At 41.1% G+C, this 27,569-nt stretch overlaps 1 protein-coding gene across 3 annotated transcripts; it reads left to right on the top strand.

The window, feature by feature from the left end:
* The first annotated feature begins 358 nt into the window (after positions 1 to 358).
* epn2 (epsin 2) lies at positions 359 to 24,594 on the top strand. Of its 3 annotated transcripts, none has more exons than XM_059347807.1 (10): positions 359 to 533; positions 6,804 to 7,597; positions 9,662 to 9,816; positions 16,364 to 16,476; positions 16,668 to 16,772; positions 17,205 to 17,343; positions 17,888 to 18,037; positions 20,312 to 20,404; positions 22,028 to 22,255; positions 23,403 to 24,594. In XM_059347807.1, exons 2-10 carry the CDS (start codon positions 7,167 to 7,169, stop codon positions 23,744 to 23,746), a joined length of 1,758 nt encoding a protein of 585 aa, XP_059203790.1. In that variant the 5' UTR covers positions 359 to 533; positions 6,804 to 7,166; the 3' UTR covers positions 23,747 to 24,594. The 3 variants fall into 3 exon arrangements, with proteins under 3 accessions (XP_059203790.1, XP_059203791.1, XP_059203793.1); XM_059347808.1 differs by having other exon boundaries at positions 20,312 to 20,341; XM_059347810.1 differs by lacking the exon at positions 20,312 to 20,404.
* Positions 24,595 to 27,569: the final 2,975 nt, after the last annotated feature.

The raw sequence follows: 27,569 nt of genomic DNA on the forward strand, positions 1-27,569 counted from the left end.
TTAGTTCGAGAAAAACAAACTGTGAGCAACAAATTGCACAAAAAGACCTGATGTATCAAATATGATACAAATAAGAATTCATATATGCAATTTATTTGTTTTTTCAAATTCGTCAGCAGGTTAATAAGCACTCAGTTTTTACAAAAATTGAATTTTCTGGCAATTATTTCATGGTTCAGGCTTTGTAGGGTTAAATAAGGGATCTGAATACTTCTTCCACCACTGTTAATGGGTGACATGAGGAGTTTTCAGCGGGGTCTTTCTGAGCCCCTCTGGCAAGTCAAGCCGCCTTGGTCACACCCTTCCCGGCTCCCCCCTCCCGCTCTGCCCGCCATGTTCTGGAGGAGGAGATACGTGTAGCCTGGCTTTAGCTGGCTTAGCATTAGCAACACATAGCTAGGCGGAGGCGCAACAAGCTCCCAGGACGCCCAAATAAGTACTCTATCTTCATTTTTCCCTTGGAATTGGCGAATTTCGTTTATGGTTTCATATCCCTGGACTAATAATTGAACCGACGTAGCGCAAAAGATATGGTAAGTTAACGTTAAGCCAGTCGAGTTGTTTTGTTTTTCCAGCAGGGTGTCCTGTGATCCAGTCCGCTGCGGTGATGTCTCCACCGAGCACCCGTCTGTCTTGGCTGCTAGCTTCAAGGGTTGCTAACTAGCTAACTAGCTTAGCATGCTAGCTGGATGTCTTAGCACTGAAAATGGGTTTTTAGGAGATGAGCGGAATGGTTGTGTATCTCGGCGCACTGCTGACTGTGATCTCAATAAATACAAAGTATTTATATAATATAATAATAATAATATTTGCATGCCGAGTCAGCAACAGTTGAGTTTTTTTATCCGCTGGCTAACCTGACATTAGCTCTGCTAGCTAGCTTTGATCCAACTTTTTTTTCAAAGCCAAGTTTTGATCTCCATCAGAAATGGACGTTAGCTCAGTCAGCGGCTGTATCTAGCAGCGCAAATATCAAAATCAGTGACAAACCCGAGTTATACAGAATATGCAAAAAAAAGTAACTTTAACTGGCTTATACACTTTTCTAACCAGCCGAGACAACTAACTAACTAAAACAACATAAGCAAGTTAACGCTGCCCGCTAGCTTATTTTGCTAGCTAATGACAACTACTTGCCGCAAGTTTGCACTCAACTTGCTAACGTTAGCGGCAAGTGGGCTAGTTATTCCACCCGATGTTGCGCAAAGTTAGATCTCTGCGACACCCAACATTATTTCGCAATCCAAAACAGGTCAGTTGAGGGAAATAAGTGTGAATGTGATGCTAATGTTAGCTCAGGCTACTTTAGCCTGTGTGCTATCAATCACATCAGTTCAATGAAACGCAGTGATTTGTTCCTTTTCTTGTATTTTTTTTAGGAGCAGCTTAATTGCTCCTATTTCCTCCACTAACACGCCATGCTTTGGCAACCAGTAGATCCAAGTTAAACCATACTAATGTGAGTCATTTAGGTAAAACTTGACTTATTTAGATTTTTAGGGAAATTCTTTGCGGCGTGGGCGCTGTCTGTTTACTCACTTGGTTTCCAATCGGCTCACCCTACTAATAGGTAGGCAGGCAGGCATTAACTCTTTGCTGAAAGACACGGATCAGTGGTGGGGTTTATTTATTCTATAGTGTAGAACCGGTAGATGCATGTGTTTTAGATGTAAGCTTTCTATTCGGAGCTGCATTGAGCCCATATAAACGTGGCCTGAGAGAGGGGCAGGGCTTTGTCTATTGTCAGGATGATCAGTCAGTCACAGTGGGTGACAGATGCATCATCACCGTCCTCCTCCCTTCCCTGACTTAGCTTTGTCTCCCAGCCGGCCAGGGAGGACAAAAGGCGGGGTGACATACCGATCAGAAGGTGGCTTCTCTTCCAGTCCTTTCCTCCCTGCTTCTAGCTTGATGCTCCCCCTAACTCAAATACACTTAGTCACTTTGAGGCTTTTGGGACACGTGTTAGTGGCTTGATTTTCTTTGGGTTAGACTTGATACGATTGTTAGTTTGGCTTGAAGGAACTTAATCCTTGAGTAGCTCAGTGGTTGAGGATTAATTACTGGTATATGCTGCTTGTGGTTACACTCAAATAGAGCTCAGAAGAAGTAAATGGATGGTGAAGGAACCGGCTGGATAACTTGAGGTCATGCTGCTCTCTCTCTCTTTCTTAACACACAAAGATAATGTCACACACACACACACACACACACAGACACAGGCACCTGGTTGTGCAAGCCTTCTATCTCCAGATCAGCTTTACTCTTGTGTTGGCCTGGCAAGGTAGACCTGTTTTCAGTGTACAGCTTCTCAACCCTAATGCTAATCACAGTTTACCTAGGTTTTGCCAGGACACACCCAGACACTGGCACATACACACTGGGGTAGGTTTTGCTTGTTGTGTTCTTGCATCGGACAGTACACTTGTTTCCGGTGTTCATTTTCTTCTTAGTGGACATTCACTCTCATATTGGACTGTTGCTGTCTCACACACTAGACTTTTGATGCCAACACAGACCCTGATATAATTGTTTGTATAGTTTTTGACATTGTCATATCATCTACTGTTACTGTGCTCTGCAGTAGTTGTGAAGGTCTTTCATTTAAAACACTGCAAGGTTCCAGTGTTTTAACCAAGTGCAATGGGCACTTTTGGTAGCTGACATACTGGAATCAACAAACAGAAAGTGATCAAACTTTATATTGTTTGTGTGATACATCAAACAAGCCCTGATAATAATTATGCAGATTGGATCTTGATGTCTCAAGCTGTAAATGCTCTGCTACAGGAATATATATATACTGTTCACAGTAAAGTACTACAACACTAGATACATGTCATTTGTTTTCAGAAAATACTTGAATTGTTTTTAATGTGAGCAAAAATTTCCCAAGGACATTTTGCAATTGTTGTCCATATGCTTTGGTCTGCAGCTACTTTTTAAATTAATTTTTAAAATGTAAACATCACCTGTGACGTTGATAGATTTTCAATAGTGAGTCCCTTTGATCCCCGAGTGGTTTATTTGCCATAGAAAAAAAGTATATGGCAGTTTTTTGTTGTTGCTGCTATTAGCCATTCTATATGCAGCATGGATATGATAATTTGTTGTCAGTTAATTCACAAGTATCTTATTTGATTAAACAGGATTCCACAGTAGGGCTTAATTTAAATTTTCTGACTTTGCATTTAATGGTGAACACTATTCCTTGTCCTTGTCCACTGTGGAGATAATGTGGTTACTGTTTTGAATGATGTATATTTACAAGGTAGCTTGTCATCTCTTACCCATTCAAAAACTGTGGCTCACTTTGGGCAGAGACCAACTGTTTGTGTAGTTCTGGGCACTGTTGGGTTTCTGCTGATGCTGCAGCTCTGTAGCATTAACAGTCATGAATTTCTACATCATCTTGGCAGCTTGATGGCCGAAAAGACAGCCAAATGTGTAAAAGTCGACATGACTAATATTAGGAAACAAAATGTAGGCAGAGGTATAGGATGTAGAGAAAAATCCATGATGTTAAATGAAATCCAATGTAAATCCAATATTGGCACAAGGCAGTCTGTATTGCAAAATATCTATATCTCCTAAGTATATCAAATCCAGGAGCAGGACCACTGATAGAATTATAACAATTATTATTATAAATTAGGGAAGAGAACTGGCATGAATAGATACCATTATTTACACAATTTTGTTAGTTTCTTCTCAAATTTCCTCAACCTCCATGTGTGTCAGACACACAGACAGACAGACAGACAGACAGACAGAGAAAGTGGGATACTGTAATTGTGGTGGCAGAAAATAGGTGTGTTGAGTTCATCTGAAGTTGCAAGAAGTAGATCCTGGACTAAATGGTTTTGATGGTTATCCTTCTATTCTAGAAACAACAAGGCATAATGGTTATTTGACAAGAATGACAGGCTTAGTCATTCGGACACACACACACACACACGTCTTGTCTCTCGGGGTTTGAGTGATCTAAGCACAGAAGGGCTGAAGGAAGGCGAGCCAGCGGTGTCTTGTGGTGGGGGTTGTTCCGGGGTGTGGGGTGGGTGGGATGGACAAGACAGACTCTCCTCTCTTCGTCCTGTCTGCCATGGGTGAATAGGTGATTATAGCAGCAGATGTGTCATTAGGTCTGAGCTGCATTCATGCGGATGCAGGGTGAGGAGGAGGGTGACGAGGGATCGTTTGGGGGGGCATGCTCCACAGGAATCACATTTCACAAGCGTTTAGTAAATTTAGGGGATGTGCCAAGTTGTTTTCTTACCCCCCCACCATCCCAACACATACACTCACACTCCTCCTCATTTCCTCACCCTCGTCCCCCCCAGCTGTCTTTTCATGGCATTGCTAGGCAGGAAACTCTGCATAGTCCTATACATGCGTAAATATACATTGCCACTTGCTACTTTTATCATATAAAAAATTTTAACTGTTGCATTTAGCACAGAGGCAGCATAGACTGCTAATCAGGTTTAACACTTGTCCTCTGTTCGTGAAAGCACTAGGTTGTGGGGCTTGTCGGTGCATGCTTGGCGCAGGGATCAGATTACTCAACGGGATAAGTCATCATGGGTCTCCCTAGATGGTAGTCACAGGAACAGTAGCCACAAAATAATCTCAGAAGACCAAAGTCGCTATTTAATACAGAGAGCGATGCTTTAAATAAGATTTGATTTGTTTGCAGTTTATATAAATGTGGTGCAAGACAGCAACGTGTGCACTTAAGAAATGTTCTCTGGATAAATTAAATTTACAAGTGTGACTGAGTAATCAAGCGGAGGAGATCTTGCTGTGTAGCATGTTTGCATCTGAGCTTAAACTGTATTACAATATCGTCTTTCATTGAAATCGACTTTTCTTTCCAAGCAACCCCATATCACATAAACATAAGGACACCACTTACAAACAAGAGGCACATTAACTGTAATGTGTTTTTTAACCCCCATAATTTATTGTGGGACTAAAGTGACTTTTTTCATGCTCAGCAGTTTGAATATGGAAATTAGATGTGTAGGTCATACAGCTGTGAGTCTCCACATACTTTCCATACTTGTGTGTGTCAGGAAGTGATTAGTAGCTGCGCTGCTGATCTGTTAGAAACAGGACAGAGGAGTCATCAGTCACTCCTGTCGTCATCATCAGACTGGAAATGGTTCATCTCCCCTGCCACCCACCAAAAGGTGGAAACGCATTTTTAATCACTTGTTGTTCTGCCGGCACTCACAATAATGTACTGAGTGTTATTCATGTGATGAAGAGAACAGGCATAGATAAAGGCTCGGTTAGATATGAATTGTTTGAGAATGATTCCTGAATTCATCTGAAATTGAATAAGGAGAGCTCTGAGTCCAGCTTTGCTAAAATAAGCTGTTGCTTAAGGCCACTGGGCTGTGGAAGGGTAGGGGTTAATAAAGGCTGCAGCTCTGGGGAAAAAGATGTTCCCCAGTCTGTTTGTTCGGGCTTTGATGATTCTGAATTTTTTTTCCCGATGGCGTGGGGGCAAACGGACTGTGACCTAGGTGGGTTGGGTCCTTGCTGATGTTGCGAGCCTTATTGTGTAGACAGCTGGCATATACTGTGTCCAAGCTTGGAAGCTCAGCTCCCAAGATCCTCTGTGCTGTTTTTACTACCTGGACCAAGTCTTTCCGGTTCTCGGCAGTGCAGCTGGCATACCACACCATGGCACAGTAGCAGAGGATGCTCTCTATGGTGCTTCTGTAGAAGTTTACTGGAGCTTGGAGGGGAAAATAAATGTGTTAGGCTTACCAGTAGACACTATGTTTTCAGCTTTGTATTTAAAATCCAGTAGCATCTAATATATTATATCATTTATGGCATTTAGCTTCAAAATGGACAAAAGTAAACATTATTTAAGGCCAGCTAGGATTAATATAATTTTTCTCAGTAGTTAGAGAAAAGCATCACCTTGCAGTCTTGGTTAAACACAGATTAGGACATTATTATACTGTGAAACGCTAGTTGTATCTTGTTGACCATTTTGTGCATTTGTGATTATTATTTTTATGTTGTGTATTTCATCGCATGGATCTTCTCATTGGCTCCCACTAATCTTGTGTTTGTTTTAAATGTCTTGTGTTTTCTGTTTCCACTTCTTATCCTCCAAGCCCACCCAATGAGCAATTTAACCATTGCACAGACCTGACTGCCCTGAAATTATTCATTTTCAACACTCTGCCTTGTAATTTACTGTAAACTCAAGAAAGATTACAAAGTGGAAACACAATTCTTGGTCACAACACCCTGGCCTGCCCTGTGTAAAAAAGAAGGAGGCGGGTTTTCTGTAAGTGCATGGAAATTGCTTATCTAAGTGTGAAAGTATGATACGTATTGTTTTGTCTAGTTTCAAAAAGGACTACAGCTGTTCCTATAAATACAGAATTTCTTTGCGTTCTTATTGTTTAAGTGGGGAATACAGGATAACAGTGGCACCTTTTAAAGAAAGAATCGGTTTAGACCCATGCTATTATGTCTTAAATTTAAATCGGTGTCCAAATATTTTTTTTGATGAAAGGTAGGTTAAATATTTTATGCTTCAATGGCTTTAGTTTGAGAGAAATGTGAAGCTGTCATACTAGTTAAACCAAACTAAACTCTTGGCATATTCTGATTGCAGCTACTCAGAAACTGATGACAACAAGGAAGTGTTAAGGTGTTTGCCCTTTTTGCTTGTCTATGTGGAGCATTTTTCTCTCTTCTTATTCTCTCACCTTTTGGTCTTTTACTTTTCTTCACTTCCTTCCACTAACGTGTTATTTGTCTGTTTGTCCCAGGTGATGGCGTGGTCATGTGTGCAGCCAGCACTGTGTGTGTGGAGATGGTTTTAACAGACGCTGTTCTGGAGGACTCAGGAACACTGCACTGGCCTGGAGAAGCCTCATAGACAAAACACACACGTACACAACGCACACACAAACTTGTACACAAGATTTACACATACACACCACCGCCGTGCCTTGAGAAAGGACACAGGCGCACGGACACATAACACAAGCTTCACCTGAAGCACGACACACACTTTTGCACCCTGTGTGTGTGCAAGCCTCTCTACCCAAACATTATTGGTGTCCTACCTGCTCTCCTGTGTGAGAGTGCACATTTTATTCCTTCCCGTCTGTCCCATCTCCACCGCCACCATGCCGAGCTCCACCATCCGCCGGCAGATGAAGAACATGGTGAACAACTACTCTGACGCAGAGAAGAAAGTCAGAGAGGCCACTTCCAACGACCCCTGGGGCCCGTCGTCTTCGCTCATGTCCGAGATCGCCGACCTCACCTACAACGTGGTGGCCTTCAGCGAGATCATGAGCATGATCTGGAAACGGCTCAACGACCACGGCAAGAACTGGCGCCACGTCTACAAGGCGCTCACCCTGCTCGACTATCTGATCAAGACAGGCTCAGAGCGGGTGGCGCTGCAGTGCAAAGAGAACATCTTCGCCATCCAGACTCTGAAGGACTTCCAGTACATTGACAGAGACGGCAAAGACCAGGGCATCAATGTCAGGGAGAAGAGCAAGCAGCTAGTGGTCCTACTTAAAGACGAGGACCGCCTCAAAGGAGAGAGGTAAGAGCTTTAATTATCAAATCCTATCAAAGTCCTATCTAATTCTGACAGAATACCCTGTCCAACTATAATTTTGCACTTGTCTTTTTTTCTTTTCTTTTTATTTAACCTTTATTTAACCAGGAAATATCCCATTGAGATTAAGAACCTCTTTTTCAAGGGAGCCCTGGCCAAGAGGCAGCAAACACAGAATACAGTTACATATTTACATAACATACAGACCTTAAACACATCATGAGAAACAAGTGCATGTTATGGAATTGGCCTCAATAACTCTTAGTTTGGATTTAAAAGTGCTCAAAGAAACACATTCAGTTAATTTCCATTCTTTCTGTAGCATATTCCAGCATAAGGTGCAGAGTAAACAAATGCCCTTTTACCCAACTCCGTACGAGCATAAGGGACAGAAAGCAACAATTGATCTTGTGAACGAAGAGAATAAGATCCTGCATTTCTCACAGTAATTAAGCTGCAGATCTTAAGGCTTTCTGCCACTCCATGTGATCTGGAAGCTTTCAATGTCCTGCACAAATGGGAGAAATTTCAGTTAAATATAGTTGTTGAGCTTAAAATAATTGATGGATGACACGACAAAAAAAGTCACACCCATAAAACATGGTAAATGAGATGAGGTCCTTGTTTCAAGACAGGCCACAGTGAACACTAGGTCCACCTGGGAAGTGGCAAGATCCGGACAAAGGGTGCTGTAAAGCTCATAACAAGAACCACCTTCGCCTAGGGCATTTCCAAGATGACGTAGGGCTGGCTTTCAGTGTGTGCAAGTTTATTACAACTGACTGAGAAGCTTCAATAGAAGAAGAATCTCTTCAGTACTTTGGAACCAATAGGTCTGAGCCAAGGTTATAATAGTTTTGGATTTTTCATTAGTTTTAGTTTTAATTTCGTTGTGAATTTTTGTTTTCAAATTCAGTTAGTTTTAATTAGTTTTTAGAGTGAGTTTGCTAGTTTTAGTTTAGTTTTTAGTTTTTGAAAATGCTTAGTTTTAGTTTAGTTTTTATTAGTTTTAGTGTTAGTTTTTGTTTTTTTGTAATGGGTATGTGCCTTCATTTCCTTTGGTTTATCCATCTCAGCCCCAATAAGGTTATTAATTCTTACAGTTCGGGGTGTTTTGTATTTTGGTTGGAGTGTAAACATCCCAGTCTCAGTAAACATATTTACCATGTGTTCCTGCATGTTGAAATAGAAACACTGAATTATGTATGAAAAAAGTTGACAAAGACGAAAACTAAGGACATTTTCACGATAATTTCAGGTAGTTTTAGTTAGTTTTGTAACCACACAATACAGTTTCAGTTAGTTATCGTTTTTTTAAAAACTCTTGTTTTTATTTTTATTTCAGTTAACGAAAATGTTTTTTCAATTTTAGTTTTCGTTATTTTGTTAGTTTTCGTTAACTATAATAACCTTGGTCTGAGCAGAGTCCTAAACAAAGACTGATCTCTAAGAAGTCACGCTTCTTCATATATCTCTGCAGTTTTGCAATTGACAGTAGATCTCTGCTAGTGGTAGGAAGTGCAAACAAAGTAACTGCACTTGAAGGATGGCTACACAGCTGATGTCTTTCCCAGCTGAGCAGTCTTAGGCTAGTACAGCACGGTGAACATGAGTTGCCTTCTTCAGTGATTTACTGTGGCTGTACTTGAAGGTATTGCTTAATAACTCCATTAATACAAAAGTGAGTCATTAGCTCATTTGTTCTCCCACCTGTCTTTTTATAACAAAAAAATCTCTAAAAACTAAACTAAAAATAGGGATTTGATAATAACCCAGAGCTTCATCATGCTTGGCATCATTTTTAATTGATTTTTTTATTCTAATTAGTGATAAGGTGGTGACATTTTAGAATTTTAAACCATTTTAAAACCCTGATTCTGAGGGTGGTTTTCAAAGTAAAAATCATCTCATTATTTTTGGTTCTATGTCCCCAAAGACCAATTGCCCTTTTCTCATGCTTATTTTGTGCTTTTGGATGTCACATGGAATCTTGACTTGAGTCAAGATGACTCTTGATATGCTATTTTGTGTTTTTTTAAATCCTACTAGGTCTCAGGCTTTGAAGACCAAAGAGCGTATGGCCCAGGTGTCCACTGGGAGCAGTCAGATGGGTTTTGGCCGAGGCTCGTCTCAGCCCAACCTCTCTACTTCCTACAGCGAAGAGTACGGCAGATCAGAGGGCTCACCTGCCTCCTACCATGGCTGTGAGTATTGGCTTATAGTTGCCACATAGACTGCACACACACAGGGCTCATTCCATATGTTTAAGTAACACATTTGATCCAGAATATTCCATTATTCAGCATTGTGTCCCAGTTGGTGTAACTTTGGCCTACATCCTGAAACCGGCCCCTCCCCCTGTTCTGTCTCTGGCTTGCAGTCCCGCAGTAGGGCTGCATTCCTCAGCACACACACACACACACACACACACACACACACACACACAGACAGAAGAGGAAGCAGAGTTCACCCCCCCCCCCCCCGTCCCTCAGCTTCTATCATCCACATGACAGAGGAATCTGCTCCTCTTTTCAGTGATACGCTCACTTCTCCAGAGACACACAGTGAGGAAGAGTTATAGAAACACACAGTGACAGACAGTACAACAAGAGAGACGTGGATAGATGAATTCTGCAATGAGAGATATACGATTGAGATAAAGAAGTGAATGGAAACCAGGCCTGCACAACCTTTTATTTAAAAAATGAATGAAAAAAGATGATATGCATGATTATTTTTTGTCAGGCTTATTTTCTATTGACAATGTGTTTTCCAAGTGTCGGCTGTCAGCTGAATGGCAAAACATGAATACATTACCAGCCGACTATTTTCTTATTGTTTTTTTCATTGCAGTTGCTCCTCACCCCATTGATGTAATGTTACGGTGCTTTTGTCCCATTGAGCGAAGCCTCCGTCATGAAAGTGAAAACTGTCACCTAGCCTGGTGTTACGATATTGAAACACAGGCTACGGTATTGCAGCCTGATCTCACTAAATCAGCCTCATTAACACAGAGATACAATTGCGACTGCTACTGCAGACAGTGGTCGCGAGCGGCAATGTCATCATGTAGCTGCCGAGTTGACAGCGAGTCGAGAGAGACTTCTCTCAGTGCCACTATGGGACGTGAAAGCTGACATAGAACTGGATTACTCTGCTAACTGAGAGGCTCGACAGCTACGTGACGGCTGCCTCTTGCCTGCCACTGGCTGCTGTCAAGTGAGCTGATGCTGGCAAGCCACAGCTTGGATTTTGATGCTCATCTATTCGTGGTATTATGGTACGGGTTCTTGCGGCAGCCAAAAAGGACATAAAAAAGATACTTTTTTAATGGATTCCTATTTAGGATGAGTCGGTTTTTATAGATTTGAATATACAGTTTCTTGAGAAATTTCAAAGGAAAGTAATCTCAGGTCAAAGATGATTATTTGATGAGATTTTAACTCTTAAGCTTTCTTTTTGAAATATATAGTCCTTAGTTGCGATTCGACTCTGTGCCATCTTGTGGGCGACAAACTGCTGTTACCTTTATAGTAATTATTTAGAATGGATAATAAAGGCTTTAATAGTCTGGACATTTTTGATTTCGGCACCTTGAAAGTGCTTGGTCATCGTACCTCTTGTGCCTCTGTACTTGAATTTCTACTCGTACTAATTTCTTCTAGTTCCAATAGCTCAATTTAACAGAGAATAAAAGCCGAGTTTCAATGGGCTGAAAAGATAGATGCAGTGAGAGAGGGGTAGAGTTGAAAAGAAACAGAAATCCCAGTCAGGAAATGGGGTAACGCAGAGAGGAAGAATGGAGAAGTTAAAATGAAAGAGTGAACCTTGGCCTCTTTTCCTTTCATCCTCTGACCCCCCCTGTCCTTTGTGCACAGCAGGATTGCGGTGTGTGTTTGTCTGTTTCCATGCATGTGGTTTCAGCCTGCGTGGATCCGACGTGTTGCATGGAGCGTGTGTTCATCTTTTGGTTTTTGCGGCCCACATTCCTGCATGTGCATTCTGTTTGAGTGTGCGGCTCAGAGGCGGAAGCTCCTGCAGCTGAGTCATCAGTTGAGAAAAGTAAAGGAAAGACCAACCAATTAGGAGTGAGGCTAGGGTGTCGCTGTGGGCGTTTCCAGGGGAGATTTTTGGGATTCCAGTCGAACTTTCCGAGTATTGTTGTCCAGACAGGGTGTGAATGAGCGGCCATGCAAGTGTGACTGTTGGTGGGAACCTAGCATACCCGCCTCCGTCCCCAAAGTAATTGAAAAGGTCAAAAATGTGCTTGATCTATTTATAACCATGTGATTAGGCTACATTTTTTATTTTAAATTCTACCTTGTCATCCCACACACACCTGTGTGTCTATGTGCATTGACCTGTGCATGGGTGCGAAAGACCCTAAATGTATTCATAGGATAGAGCTTCCCTGAGGTTAATGAGTGGATAGTTAAAGCAACGTTTGCTCTATTTTTCATTTAATTTTCAAAAGAGTTCTTGCAAAAGTTCAAATAGTTCATTGTATGACTTCATTCAGTTTGACTTGAATGTTCAGCAGTTTCAAATCAACACGTTTAATGCAGTTGTGTGTGTTTATGCATGCATGTGTGGTCTGATCAGACTCGAGGCTTCAGGGCTCCAAGTATTTTCTCTGTTGAAGTGTAAATAGAGGAGATTTATTTTGTTGACTGGTGCTCCCCTGCCTTTGCGCAAAACACTTGACGTCGGTTGGGAAAAATGTACATCTCCATAGTTTGTCAAAATGTACAAAGAAATAATCTAGAAAGTGCATTTAAGCAACTGCCAATTAATTCTTTATCGAGAGAAAAAACAGACTGAGTGTCTGTAAATGTTGTGGTAGTTGGTGGTCAACACCCTGAGATTAAAATCCTCTGCGCCATTATCACCACATAAATCTGCTTGAGATGACACTAGTGGTCATCAGCCTATTTCACTCCAAAACTATTCATGCTCTTGAGACTTGGCTTAGTTTGAAAGGTTTTATAAGATATGTGCCTATTTGCTCAGTCATTGGACACGGCACTACAGAAAATTAAGATGAGAAGAAAATAAATAACTGGTGACACATAATTCAGGGGCAAAAAGTCATAAACCCAGACAATTTAGCCTTTTTAAATGCATTTTTCTACAGGCAGGCAGAGCTGTGTCTGTGAGAAAATCCAAGAAATTGTGATTTTCCATATATGGTCCATTCCCACAGTGGTGGGCAAGAAACTTGTGTTTTCGTTGGCTATGAGTTTTGTTTATTTGTCTTTCTGACTAGCTACTGTCAAGTGTTGAACTGTGTTTATGGTGTTGGCTTGCAGGTTAAAGTGTTGTTTAAGCCCTCTTTTAAAGACAGATTGTAATGAGTGTAATGCATTTAGCACACATGATGGAATAGAAGATACAGATTATGTCTAAAGCATGAATGAGCCTTCTTTTTGTAAGAGTTGGATTTTATCCACAATCCACATCCACATATCTCACATGTGACATCAAACCATGTCATTCCAGCATATTTTGCAGGGTTACATTGTCCCTGTGTATGCTTCGTACCTCTGTGTTAACTGTCTATTTAAAGCAGGCATGTGGCTGATGTCGAGTCCGTGGCTTTAGTCCCACCAGCTAACCAAACACACCTTTACCCCTGGTACTTTTGGTCACTTTCCCTGGAGAAGCTCAGCCTGGAGACGGAGCTAGGGAGACATAGGTCTAAGGAACAAGTGAAGGCATTTTCACAGCATGGGGCATTTTTTCCATGTGATTAATACACATTTAGATATATATTTCAAACGGTTGTTTATGTCATGAGTACTTTCACACAGATTTATTTATTTTTTATTTATTTATTTATTTTGTTCCTTTCATGAAAGTGGACAACAAAATGTGTACAGAGACACTCTACACCTTCATGATTAGAAAGGAACAGCAAGAAGAAAACATTTCTTATGTTTGTCTACCCCCTACTTGAACAATAAAAAAAAAAAAGATGGTCTGACCTCACATACAATGGATTTTCAGTAGCCTACACCAACAAATTATTTTGATTATAACAAAACACTTAAAATAACAAAAACAAACAAGACAAAAAACAAACAAAAACCCATACAAGCACATGTTATTATCTCAAAAACAAAAGACCAAAAACCAACTGATCATAAACAATCAGTTTAAGATTCTAGTACATATTGACAATTTTTTCTGCATTTATACATTTTTTTAAATCTATAAATGTCTGTACAACCTTTTAAATCCTGTAGTTGGGAATTCCATATTTTTACACCAACAACCGAAACACACTTTATCACAAATAAAATGTGCTGAAATAGAGACTTTTTGCATTGCAAGTAAAGGCATTAGAGGAGAGGAGAGAAGGACTCGGATGGAGTTCCAAGACCCAAGCAATGAACTAATTATTTAGAATATGAATGTTGTCTTTATTGGTGATTTTATGAATTTGTAACAATGATATCAACACACAATAGGCTTAATATATTCTCTCATCTCAAGGAACCATTTTAAACTGTAAAAAGTAAATGTCAGCATATTCCTTTTTTAAAAAGGAATTGAATTATTTGTGCCTTTTTCTCATCATGGAAACATTTGTGGCAAAATATTTACTATGTGGTGTTTATAGAAAGCTGCCGGTGTGGCAGACGTCTTGTATAGCAGGATGTTCGTCAAAGTGGCAATTGATCGTGGCAAATTGTGAAACTAACCATCAGTGTTTCCCCTGCTATCTATGTCAGTGTTGTTGTTTTGACTGTGCTCTCAGGCCTTCAGGTATCTCTCTCTAACGGTTTCATTCAGAATAGCTATTAAAATGGTGTAACATTATACACAATATCGTCATGTTGTGATGAGTGTTTGGGAGTGTCCACATCAGCAGCAGGGCATGTCATGACTGGTCTTTGTTATTTGGAGCAGAGAAGGAGAGAGAAAAAATCAGGCAGTCAGAAGAAGAGAGACAGTGTCAGACCAACATTAAAGTTTGAGAGGAATTGTCAGCCCCAAAAATCCAACCAAAACATTACACAGTCTTTTTTTCTCTCAGTGCATACTGTTTATCAACACATCATAAATTAAGCCCAAGAAAACACACGTTTGTCTTTTTTTTTTTTTTTTTTTTTTTTTGGGGTTTTTTGAGTGGAGGTTCAAATGTCTGTGATCATATAAAAGCATTTAAAAAAATTTGAGTTTGAATAATTCATTGGATTAAAGAAGTTAGTCTTTATTTTTTTTTCAAGGTTCGTACAGGTGCTTGAAATCCTTGAAAATGCTTGAATTTTAATGTTGAATTTCAAGGTTTGAAAAGTTTATGGATTAAGTGCTTGTAAATGCTTGAAATTCTTACTGTTTTTCTCTTGCAATCTGACTATAGATAACCGCATTTTCAATGGAAAAAATATATAAACCAAATAGCCCATAGCCTATCTGAAATGAAGACCGCTCCGCCTGCGTCTCGCCTCCCTCTTCTTGTTTCTGAGATGTTTCTTGTTGCTCTACCCTGTATCTTCTTACTGAAGGGAGTTTTTCATTTTCTCCTAGTTTGGGTAGTGTATATTTCCACCAGCTGCCGGTTGATGATTTTTGTGAGCTTACTTTTGCTCCTTGCCTCTAGATTCCCATACCAGTATGATGTTTTATGAGATTAGCAAACTATTTTTAGTTGTTAAAAGTGTAATACCATTGCTGGTGGTATGTTTAAGAGAAATTACCCCTTTTAGTATCAAAGTACTCATCTAAAACATACCATTTACAACCGTTGAAAGGTACTGGAAAAGCTTGAAAGTCCTTAAAGTGCTTGAATTTGACCACTGAAAAAGTGTAAGAACCCTGTTTATTATATCAACTTCCTTTAATGAATATAACTTGTCAGTTTCACCAACCTTAATACATTTGAGAAAGCTGCTAGACTGCCCTTTTTTGGATCAAGCAGGAGAGCAAACAGTTAAAATATTATTTTTTAAAACCAAAGCACCAACAAATATGGATTAAAGCATAATGTTTTGTTTGATAAAACTTGTTGGGGAATAGTTGTTTTAGTTGTTTTATTTTGGAATACATTTTGACTTTTGGACTTTACAACACTCTGGGGTTAGTGGAAAAGCTTAGCTCACACGAGGAGGTCACGACTGGAATCTAATTCTTCAAATAAATATTTTATCAACACTAAAACATGAATGGACATGCAAATAAAAAATACATTTGAATGTTGTTTTACAATTCAAATGCTGCTGTTATGAATGAAGCTTCGAACTGTTCGGTGCTGCCCCCAGTTGTGCCTTGTCTTGTCATCACCTCCCACGCCGCGGTCCCAATGGAAAAAGCAAAAATCACTGTTTCCAAACTCAATTAAAGAACACAACCTGTGCTACCTTAACGAACCTTACCTTTTGGCTGTGTCACTTCTTTCTCCCAGCCAGATATTTTGTGTATGTGTGTGTTTGCCACGTGCAGCGTGTGTGTTTTTTGTCCTGCCACATGGCCTGCTCTAATCCAATAAGCTGAATCATGGACCTGTCATCCCTTGCAGGCTGACCGAAGGCCTCTAATCACAGACAGCAACACACACTGTATTTTCTATACAGTACAAATGAAATTCAAATATGACAACACTGATATGTATTTGTATAACTTAATTCAGTAGGGCTTATTTTTGGACTGTTAATACACCATGCACTGGTTTTTCAGTATAAATATAGTATAAACAGTATGTGAGTGAGTCCCAGAGATGTTAACATATGTTCTGAATGTGTCTGTTAGCCACATCTCCCAACGCGGGTTCAGAACTGGAGCAGGCCAGACCTCAGACCAGCGGAGAGGAGGAGCTACAGCTGCAACTGGCTCTGGCTATGAGCAGAGAGGCTGCAGAGCAGGTACACATGCTGGCAGCATGAATCCATGCTTCTCATTATCTTTTCTCACTGTTTAAACCACGCAAACAGTTTACATTACATCTGGGGAAAGTAGAGTTTTAAGATTTCAAAAGATACTCTTTACCCACCAAAGATCATGAAAGAAGTTGCATGTGCTGCTTATGCTAACTGCGCTCTGGATGTGTGTTTAGGAGGAGCGCTTACGCAGAGGGGACGACCTGAGACTACAGATGGCCTTGGAGGAGAGTAAGAAAGGAGGTCCAGATTCGGGGAAACTGCCCAAGAAGAAGAGAGAGGTAAAAATTCACACAAACTCCGAGACCTGTGACTCAGTTATTCTGTTATCATGACCTTGCACATGAAACTATCTCCTCGTCCTCTTCTTCTGCCTGACACCGTCTGCTGCTTCATGAGCAGTAATGAAACCACTAACTGGCAGCAGACTACCCAGTTTACTCATCATTATTCTGCCTGAATAGCTGGCTGGCTGGAGTTAGAGTGCATGCAGAGCTAGACTGAAAAAGAAGTACAGCTGCATGACTATGCTTATGTTTGATCTCGGCACATAATAACATGATCACTGTCAGTATGTTTAAAAAGGATAATGGCTGACCAACAGATGGTCCTTCCTATCATTATTCCTCCTCATCTATTCCCTCTCTATCTTTACTCGCCCCGTTTTTCTGTTTGTCGGCACTCTTTTGCTCACTTTCTCTGTCTTCTTCTAGCCACAGTCGTCTCTGATGGATCTGATGGATGTCCCTGAGCCTGGTGCCACTGCTGATCCCTGGGGCGCAGGGGCCGGAGCCGGAGCCGGAGCTGGAGCCGGGGCAGCCGCTGCACCAGAAGACCCCTGGCAGTCTTATGGTATACAAACAATTGGTCACATCAGATGATGTCTACAAACTGACTGTCTGTCTGTGAAGTATTTGTGTAGAGAGTCAGTTTTTCTCTGTGTGTCGTCGCTGCTCTCCACCTGCAGCTCGTAGGACTGTGACTCTTTGTTTAATAGGAATGCTGCTCCACTGGCTCTGCAGCATTACTGCACAGAGAGGAGGGGAAGGGGGAAGAATGTGAGAGGAAGATGGTGTGAAGGAAAGGAGGGGTGGGGTGGGGGGGGGGGACAAAGAGGCAGGGAAAGGAAGCTGTGGGGTGGTTAAGATATGTAAATGTTGAAGGGGAAATGAAGAACCATGGATAAGCAGTAGTTTTCAAATGGGTCAGATCAAAAACATGCCTGCTATCAGTACCTGCATGGAATCACTCACCTTACTTCACCTTCCCCCTCCTTTCTCCTGCTCTTTTCCTCCGTCCCTCCTCCTCTTCTGATCCAATCTGGCCTTACTTTTTGCACAATTATTCTAAACCCTCCCCTCCCCTCTATCCTCACCAACTCTGAACCTCTCCCCAGGGTCTGCACCTAAGCCAGCAGCCCCAGTGGACCCATGGGGTGCCACTCCTTCTGTTCCACCCATGAAGAGCAGTGATCCCTGGGCATCTAACCCCGCTCCTGCTGCTGACCCCTGGAGCTCCGCTGCTCGCCCCAAGACTTCCAACCCAGGTGACCATCAGGGCAAAAGTAGCCTGTTTTCTGTTCTGCTCGGGCATCAGTTGGTAGGGTATTCACCAGGAAAACTGTACCTCCCTCAAAGAGGTTAATGTTCTGGCTTGATAGTTGGTATTGGAATTATGTATTTGAGTCTACAAGATGTTTGTAGAATTGTTAAGTCAGTGTTTCCCCCAGGATATTTTCTAGCAGCGGTGCTGAAGTGCATTCATTTTATTTCGCGCTGTCATAAGGGATTTATAGCGTTTGCTGACAGAAGAGGATTTTATACACATATTAGCTTAAAGACTTTTTGCCTCTCCTCCTTTCAACTTTTCCAGTTTCACCTGTACTACCTGTTGTCCTTTCGAATATATGAATACACAAAGCAAAATGCTTGATTGAGCATTCTACAAGAATGAAAATCAAAACAACTCCTGCTAGGCATTCTGACATTTCACATACAGGAGACAAAATACCTGCCTTTCTTTATCCAACTAACCTTTATTATGGCCATCATCAGCGTTTATTTTCCTTACCAACCACAAACTCATCCAAAAGAATGTTTTTTAACTAACAAGCTTATTGTAAGAACTAGAGATTTACAGTGATTGCATTCTGCACTATGTAGATCTGTTGGTATTGGCCAAATAGGAACAATCATCCATTCTAAAATAAATACACAAGTTGGAATATATTTGAATTCATGTTAGATGTTTAATATTTGTTTTACTAGTGCACTGCCCATAGGAAGTATGTATTCATATAGTCGGAGATTAAGTAGATTTTTCAATTATGGCCAAATGATGTTATGTGTTAAAGTGGGATGTACAATGAGGTGTAATACTCTTGTGTAGTGTTAATATACAAAGTGTATATTGGGTAATACATGGATGTACATTGAGATATAAAGAGACACAGAAATAGTTATTTTAAGAAAAAGAAACTTCATCATTCAACATGGTTAGACATATATACAGACAGATATAGGAGGGAAGAAGTTCAGCACCAACAGATGGATGTGAATAACAGAATTTTCACATTACATACAGACCATTACAACGTCTGCAACTCCATAAAACACAATCACATCAATCAAAATCACAAGATACACACCATCCAGAACATACACATTGAACATTGATATTCGCTGGAAACTATTCGAATATTATTGAAAAATTGAACCTTATAGCGCACTTTACAACTCTGAAGGATAGGTAGGCTAAATAAACTTAAAGAGGAGATGAATCAGGCGTGGAAATCCAAAATGAATTGTGTTACTGACCAGGTGTAGGCCTATCACATAATGGGGCGGAGCTCCTTTAAAAGGCGTCCGATTGGACACTCCACAAAACGTCCTACGTAAAAATCTTCAAAATCGAGGATGCACACCTTTGTGCCATGTGCAAGCCACATATGAAACCTTAGGTCAGTCTGACTAACGGTCAGCAAGATATGCCCTAGACACACACACACACACATACACACACACACACACACACACACACACACACACACATACACACACGCTTCTTGCTTTTATAGATAGATATGCCATTTATTAAAACATTGGTGAGAATTACTATTATGTAATCAAGGGTGATGTTTGCTAATTCCTGAAGTGGCAAGTAATCTTAGCTGTTGCCACATAACAAAGTTTAGTTTTGCAAATCAAATCATAACAGAAAACACCATATCAGTCTAATGCTATATGGAATAATAAACCACATATTTGATCTGTTAATGGCGACTGACATACCTACCCTGGGACCAGCCCTAATACACTTTATGTTCTATGTTGCTAAATGTCTTTGTGGAACTCAATTTGGTAGCGGAGCCTTTAGTTGCCACCAAATTAGATTTTAAAGAACCAATAACTAATAACAGACCATTTATAGTCCTTGTTCGCCCCTGACTTTGGCTGCTTAAAATAGAGATAGCGAGTGTAATGCGTTTGGGTTTTTTTTTATAGAGCAGCAGTGCTGTCGAATACATATAGGGGAAACACTGAGTATTTTTGGATCTTAAGAAATGAAAAAGATTTCTGATACGATAAATGGCTGGCTAGTGTCTCAAAGACTCAAAATGGGACGCATATAACACACAAGAACAAATGCTATTGCACTTCTGCATGCTTTCATTTGCTTAATGTGTTCCTTTGTTTGTTTACCAAATTATCCATACTCATTCGTACTTGTGTTGTCTGTTTCCATCTGTCTGTCTGTGTGTGTTTGCTGTTTGTTTTTATGATTTCGTCTGTGTGTTTGTGTACGTGTTGTCCCCTTTCAGGTAGCTTTGACCTGTTCAATGCATCCAACGGTACGTCTAAAGAGGACTTCTCAGAGTTTGACAGCCTGCGCTCTTCCTCCTCTGTCCCTACTGGTACTCACCCTTGTCTTCGTCTCTCTAATGACACGGTGTTGTTTTTCCTCTGTGTCTGAAATGATGCTCGTCTGCAGATGCAACGTCTCTGCGGGGCACAGACACACACGTCTCGTCTTCTATGTAAAAATCACCAGACCCGAGCAAAAGACCACTGGAGTTGATGATTTTTCCACTGCAAATGCAATCAGATGCTGCAGTAATCGTTTCAAATGCGGGAGAAATCTCCGTTTGCTCTGGTCTGGTCCCATATCACTGTGGTGTAATGTGATACAGCTTTTATGTGTTTATCGCTAAATGCATTATTAGACCTGGGTCATTCAGTTTATGGAATCCCTTTTAGATCTGCTGTTGTCTGTGTGGTGCACAAACAACAAATACTCCAAAAACATGTTTAATCAAACTCATTCACAACTCAGGAAGGTGTGTGAGAGGGTTCCAGTGAGCAGTTTGACACAGGTCTTGAGTGTTTTTCCCGTGTGGTTTGGCCGTCTGTGGGTGTGGGAGGGTGACATTGGTGTCTGCTCCAGCTGAACACAAACACTTCTGATACAGTCAAGGACAAGGTGAGAAGGAACGCAAGCACAAAGCTTCTTTCCCCAGAAAGTCGCAGCACGGTGTGTAGAGGACACAAACTTCAAGGAAGCAGCATTCTGCATTATGACTTGTAGAAATGTTGAGATTTGAATCAGCTCTGGCTGAAATTAATAGGTTTTATGGGGCGCTAATACACACCAGGCCTGACTGATGTTATCACTAGCCTTTGTTTGGCTCTGCTATGTCTCAGTTTCTGTTCTGACAGCATAGTTTCCATCTTGTGTATGTTGCTGCTGAGTTTGTGTTCATGTGTGAGTGCATTAATGAATGTCTCCACTGCTGTCTGACTGCTGCTGCTGCTGATGATGATGAAAAAAAAAAAAAAAAAAACAGCCAGGCTGTCTGCCTCTAATGTCCTCTCATAAAAAGTATCTTCTGATCATTTTATTGCATCAACTCAATTTGATTTCACAGTAAATGTGAGTGGGGGTGCTCACGTACAAGTGGGCGCTTTGTTCCAGCGTACTTGGGCGATGATGAGAAGTGAGAGCACAAACTGAGGAGTTCACGCAAGAATAGACAAAAATATACATCTTTGAATAACCACTAGACCTTTACTTACTTAAAAATTCAGTATCACAAATGTAAACAAGTCTTTCACATTAGAGATGAGAGCTGGGGAAGAAAGAACTGATTTGAAACAAGCACCAAAGTGGCTGCTTTTCTCACAGGGCTAGGTTAATACAGTAATTAACACAAATACAGTTAATATAACGCGGTTTGTCTTCGCTGTTCACACTAGCTCCTAGCAGGTAGGAGGGGCAAGTCATAACTTAGTGGAAAAAATCTGTAAAAATTGTTTGGTTCAAGCGATTCATGTGAAAAAGGTAACTGTGTAAGCTGAACCTCTCTTCTTCTACTGTAGTACAGAGTTCTTATGACATTAGCAGTATAAAACTTATAAGAAATGTTGTCTTCTTGTCTTTATGATACATTGATGTTATGTGTTCATTATGTTTTTGTTCCCTAAAGAGAAGTTTAAAACGATTCTTCTTCTATGAAACACAACTGCTCTTTGTTCCCCAGGTGATGGGGGCGTAGCATCTTCTCTCCCCTCCCAAGCCAGCCTCGCTAGCAGCGGCAGCCTGGACCTCTTCGACCCCCTACCCAGCTCCATGTCTATGTCTTCAAACCCAACCAGAAAGACTCCAGAGTCCTTCCTGGGTCCCAATGCTGCCCTGGTCAATCTGGACTCTCTGGTGACTAAACCAGCCCAGCCTGCTCCAGTCATCAACCCATTCTTAGCTTCAACAGGTAGGGAGACAAAAAGACAATTTCTGTTGTTCTCGGAACGTCCTTACTCTTACTACTCTAGTAAGAAATGTCAGTTTAGGGGATTGTTTTTTTTTATTTGAACGTACAGAGTGGTTTTTTTTTAAGCAGGTAAACACACTGGGTAATTCAAACCGATTAGATAACAAGAGTGTTCTAGCCAGGAAGTGTAGTCGGTAAGCCAGGAGACATGGACATACACGTGCAGGGCCGAACACACACAGTTAGACACACCCATCTGCACAGTTTAATGCTGAATCATTGACCCTGCCCTGTCTTTACAAGCAGGAAACCCCAAGGGCAGGGAGATGAATCACACTGGATTCAATTCACAAAATTGTAGGTATTGTAGTAGTAGTAATATAGTGATTAAATGAGCTCTTTAAGTAAGAAATATATGAACATTTGAACCTCGTACTGTATACTGTACTGGCACCATGAGAGCTCAGTAATGCGGTCTTCACACCAAGTGCGAGTTAAACTTCAAGACCATTGTGTTTATCTGCTTTAATTGCCGTGGTGTAAGCAAAACCGCCATTTATTTCCATCATCAAGCCACTTTTGCTGCTTTGTACCTGTGGAACCTTGTGGAAGTCCAACATACATTGGTTCATAACATCATCTGGAGATGCACATAGCTTGGTGAATTTCACCCCCTTCTGAATTATGAATCCAAGCTGATTCTGTTGTGATTTAACCCATTGAATCCTGGAAAGCGGATACGTCGTTTTGTAGTATTTGTATAAGCTCTCAAATACTTTTTGAATTTCATTTCTATCTGCTACAGAGGCTGAAAAATCTATTATTTAGTAGAAGCGTTGACACTTCTGTTGAATTTCCAGAAAAACTTCAGGTTTTAGGGGCTTATTTTAAAATCGCCCAGAGGTTTTACAGGCGTTTTAGGCGTCAATGGGTTAAATTCAATATGGATAGAAAGTATGTCTAAAAAAACTTCTTAACACTGTCACACACAATTGTATGTGCAAGTTTAAGAATTTCAATCTGATTGAATTCAGGGCTGACATGTATATTGCATATTTGCGTCATGCAGAATTTGTGCTATTTGTGTCACCCAGCGACACCTTTGGTGCGATCACACCATAACAAAAATTTTTTTTCATTCCTTCAGGTGGCTCAGCTCCAGCTCCAGCAGCCCACGCCAACCCCTTCCAAGTGACCCAGCCAGCCCCTCCCACCCTCAACCAGATGCGTGTCAGCCCCATGCCCTCCGGCTTCGGCATGGTGGAGCCCATGTCCGTCTCCACCGGGCCCGCTCAGCCCATCACCATGGTCCCCATGGCAGGCATGACCCCCATGGCCCGCGTGATCCCCGGAATGGGGGTCGCCAGTGTCGGAGGTGTGGGAATGACTGCGGGGATCCCGGCCTCCATGTCCATGCCCCAGCCCCTGATGAGCATGCAACCCCAGGCCGGGACGCAGCCCGCCGGAACCACCAACCCGTTCCTTTTGTGAGGGTGACCGGGGGACGACTTGCCCCACAGTTACCCCTCCTCTCTCTTTCTTCCACTTTGGCTCCTTAAGAAGCTTCAAAATGAACAAGGAGATGTCTTATCCCATTTATCCCTTTACAACCGACTCCTAGCCAGGTCGTAGTCCCAGCCTGGCCCCCCCTCCACCTTAACACACTCCTTTACTCCTTCCTCCTCCGTCTCTTTGTCTCAATGCTACAAGCTGCCTAGTCCTGTGTGTTCCATGCCGATCCCACGATGGTGTTGATGACCACAAAGAGTTTGCATCTGTCTACAGACTTACAGAGTAGCAGCGGTGTTTACAGATTTTCCATAGAGGCAGGACAGTCTCCTCCTGTCGTTCACTCGTCTCCTCTCCCTTACTTTTTACCTTAGGACTGCTCTTTTTCTTCTTCTTCTGTGGTGAAGTGACGGAAGAGTCTGACCATACTAACTCCAGGATCTTATCTCTTCACTAGAGCTAATCTTTTATAAGCCCTGTCAGCCGGTGTGTGTGTGTGTGTGTGTGCGAGCGTGTTTGAGCGCACATCTCAGTACTTTTACACTGTGTATATTCCAGTGGGTTTTACTTGTACACACTGGAGTATGGATGAGAGATGGCGAGATGTGTTTATACTCTTGTGTGTGTGTTACTAAGCAGGGATTTTGCACAATTATTATTTTTTTTGTTCTGTCTGCGACTGTTGGGCTCACCGTTACACCTTAGCTAAGGGAGGGAGGCTAGCCGCTACAACGGCCTAAACAACACACACTGCCTCGGCTCTCGGTACCACTCAGTCACAACTCTCGTCTGGTCACTTCCCGTCAACTTGGACCCCCCCCCCCCCCCCCCCCCCCGACCTTCCATGTGAACTTTGACCCCCAGGGGTCACCGGATTAACAATGAACACTTCTCAAAGGGGATGGAACCCCTTGTCCTAGGGGTCGAAAAGATGCGTAAACGCAATTTTTGTCCATGTGTGTGCTGACGCGCAGGTGTACTGTTAATGTTCAGATACTAACAGCCACATGTTGATGTATTTGTCACTAAATCTCCCCACAGTGCGTTTAGAGAAGAAGACATGAACTGTGATGTCGTCAGTATTTTGCTATCTGAACATGTGGATGCAGCGAGGCATCATGGGACAGTTTTTGTTTTCTTTTTAGTTTGTTTTTAGGGTCAAAGGGAAGAGGGTGGGTTGTGTGTGTGTGTGCAGTTTGAATGAGAGATACGTTTAGCTTCCAAGTGTACTTTAATGAGCAAGTTTTCCATTTCTCACTCAGCAAAGTGGAGACTGACTTAGAGATGGTTGTTTCTCAAGTGCAAGTCAAAATGGAGGGATAATGTAGACATCTGCAGCCTTAAGTGTGTGTGTGGTGTGTGTGCCCGCAACCATATATCAAGGAGTGTTACTATGGTGACAGCGTTGCGAAGAAGAAAGCTCTGGGTTTAAAGAGGATGTGAGCCACTCAGCATCGCAAAGAGAGTTTACCTCTGAGTGGATTTCCTGCAGCTAATCTATCCACAAGATTACCTGATGGACACACACACACTCACACAGGGTTGCTCCAGGATCGGTCTATTGATAGCACAGGGAATCCCACAGCAAACAACAACGAGACATGTCACGTAAACAAAACAGTTGTTAATTTTGTTGGTTACTTTTTTTTGTTGTTGTTATTTACTCGTTTAGATGTAAATTCATAGCCAAGCCTTTCAGAGTTTTGAAGCTGTGTACTAGCTAAGCCATGTATCATCTTCATTCTCTCTTTTTGTCTTTTATTTCTGTCATTGTAGTTTTTTTTTCACCCTATGGGTAGGCTACGTAATTCTCTTCTCTTAGAAGCACAACTTTTACCAAAGTCATAGCGACTGTGATTTCTGAGGATGTCGTACTTTTGAGTAGTTTGAACAGTAGGGTCACACTTCACTGACGATTTTTTTTTTCTGTTTATGGATCCATTGTTATATTTTTTTTTAAATATTTGACAGTTTGTTCAGAAGTTTGTGTAAGAAAGTGTTACTGTTGGCTGAATATCGGCACATTTACTGACAGCAAGCTGAGCGTCTCCGTCTCTATTGGTTGAACAAAGGTGGGTTGATGAATCACGCCCATTGTATAGACCCTTCTTCTCTTTAGGTCACTGTACTTCCTCTTTCAGTTCTGTTGATATCACTGCCAATGTTATTACTGTGTAAGAGGTGTTTTTTTTTTTTTTTTCTTGGTGTGCGTTGGCGCCCTCTCCTGGTCTGCTGTGGTATGAAAGCTACACTGCAGGACCTTTGGTATTTCCACTAAACACAGACCTTCATTTCTCTCAGGCAAAAGGAGGGGCAGCTCAACCGTGTGTATGATTTTAATGATGATGATGATGATGCTGAGGGTGGTGATAATGACTTTTATGCTTGGGGTCCTGAATGAATGGATGTACTTGCAGACCAGCAAACGTTTTTAATCCTAACTAAATATATGCAAAAATTGGAGTTGAATAAGTAAAAAAGAAAAGAAAAGAAGACTTAACGCTTGATGTGTTTTGCAAAGTTAGATTTGCTAATAAAGTCTTGTTTTTTTTTTAAATGCTACTATGATATTCTAGCTGACACTTTCTCACTGGCCTTGATTTCACTGCGGCCTGACCTTTAACTTTACTCCAGCGATTGTGAAAAAGGTTGTTATAGATGCATTGAAAAACAAAACAAAAAAAAAAACTTTACTGTCTTGAACAAATTCAGCACTCCCAAACAGTCAGATGTCACTGCAGTTTAACACTTTTTCTTGATCCCTGGCAGCAGTTTCACAGTCGTGGCTATGGTGCAGTGAAAATGTGGCCTGTGTGTAGCGAGCTCCTCTGCGTGTTACTATGTATTCACTATGCTTTTATCAAGAGGACTAACTGACCTTATGGACTGTCTGTCTTTATATGCATAAACAGCCTCCTTTAATCTTTTCCATGTCTATCTATTTACCCTTCTCATAGTACTGGGAGCAGGCTGCTTTTTTTATTGGATACGTGCTCAACCTGTTGGCATTATAACTGTATAATATAATTTATCATTTGTACTATTGTAACATACTGTTCCTCTGTATACCTTATTATTCTGTGTAATGGGTTTTTGTAGGAAAAGTCACCGTGGTATTTTAACGGCATTTAAACAAACGAACGCAGCAGGCCGCACCCTGTTGGATGAGGACAACTGTAGCTGCATTGGTTCAAAATAAAATGTGTATCACTTCAGCTCTGTAACTCCAGTGTCTGCGTGTCCTTGTATTTATTTATTTTACCAAATGTAACAACAGTGATGTACACTACCGGTCAAAAGTTTTAGAACACCCCAATTTTTCCATTTTTTTATTGAAATTCAAGCAGTTCAAGTACAATGAACAGCTAGAAAGGGTACAAAGGTAAGTGGTGAACTGCCAGAGGTAAATAAAAAAAGGTAAGCTGAACCAAAACTGAAAAATAATGTACATTTCAGAATTATACAAGTAGGCCTTTTTCAGGGAACAAGAAATGGGTTAACAACTTAACTCTATGGAGTCTTGGGCTATTTTGTCCATTTTTTAATTATTTTCATGTCTTTGTAAGTCATTTTGTGTCTTTTTTTTTTTAGTCCTTTAGTCCAACATAAAATGTGATTTTGAATCTTTTTTTTACTTTCAAAACACTATCATGCTCAATAAAGAATTTTAAATGTTGCAAATGTGCATTCATTTCAGAGTACACTGAGACATTAAACTGCATAATTTTCAATTAAATTCTGGAAAAGTTGGTGTGTTCTAAAACTTTTGACCAGTAGTGTATGTAAACAAGGCATGCAGAATACA

Source organism: Centropristis striata, chromosome 13 (genome assembly GCF_030273125.1).
Source record: "Centropristis striata isolate RG_2023a ecotype Rhode Island chromosome 13, C.striata_1.0, whole genome shotgun sequence".
Classification (NCBI taxonomy): domain Eukaryota; kingdom Metazoa; phylum Chordata; class Actinopteri; order Perciformes; family Serranidae; genus Centropristis; species Centropristis striata.

What these genes read in the sequence shown, in the direction of transcription:
- epn2 (XM_059347807.1), top strand. Translation starts at nt 7,167, where the DNA reads ATGCCGAGCTCCACCATCCGCCGGCAGATGAAGAACATGGTGAACAAC. An exon ending in TGCCCAAGAAGAAGAGAGAG is followed by an intron (nt 16,773 to 17,204) that starts GTAAAAATTCAC and finishes GTCTTCTTCTAG; the next exon opens with CCACAGTCGTCTCTGATGGA. An exon ending in CCCATTCTTAGCTTCAACAG is followed by an intron (nt 22,256 to 23,402) that starts GTAGGGAGACAA and finishes TCATTCCTTCAG; the next exon opens with GTGGCTCAGCTCCAGCTCCA.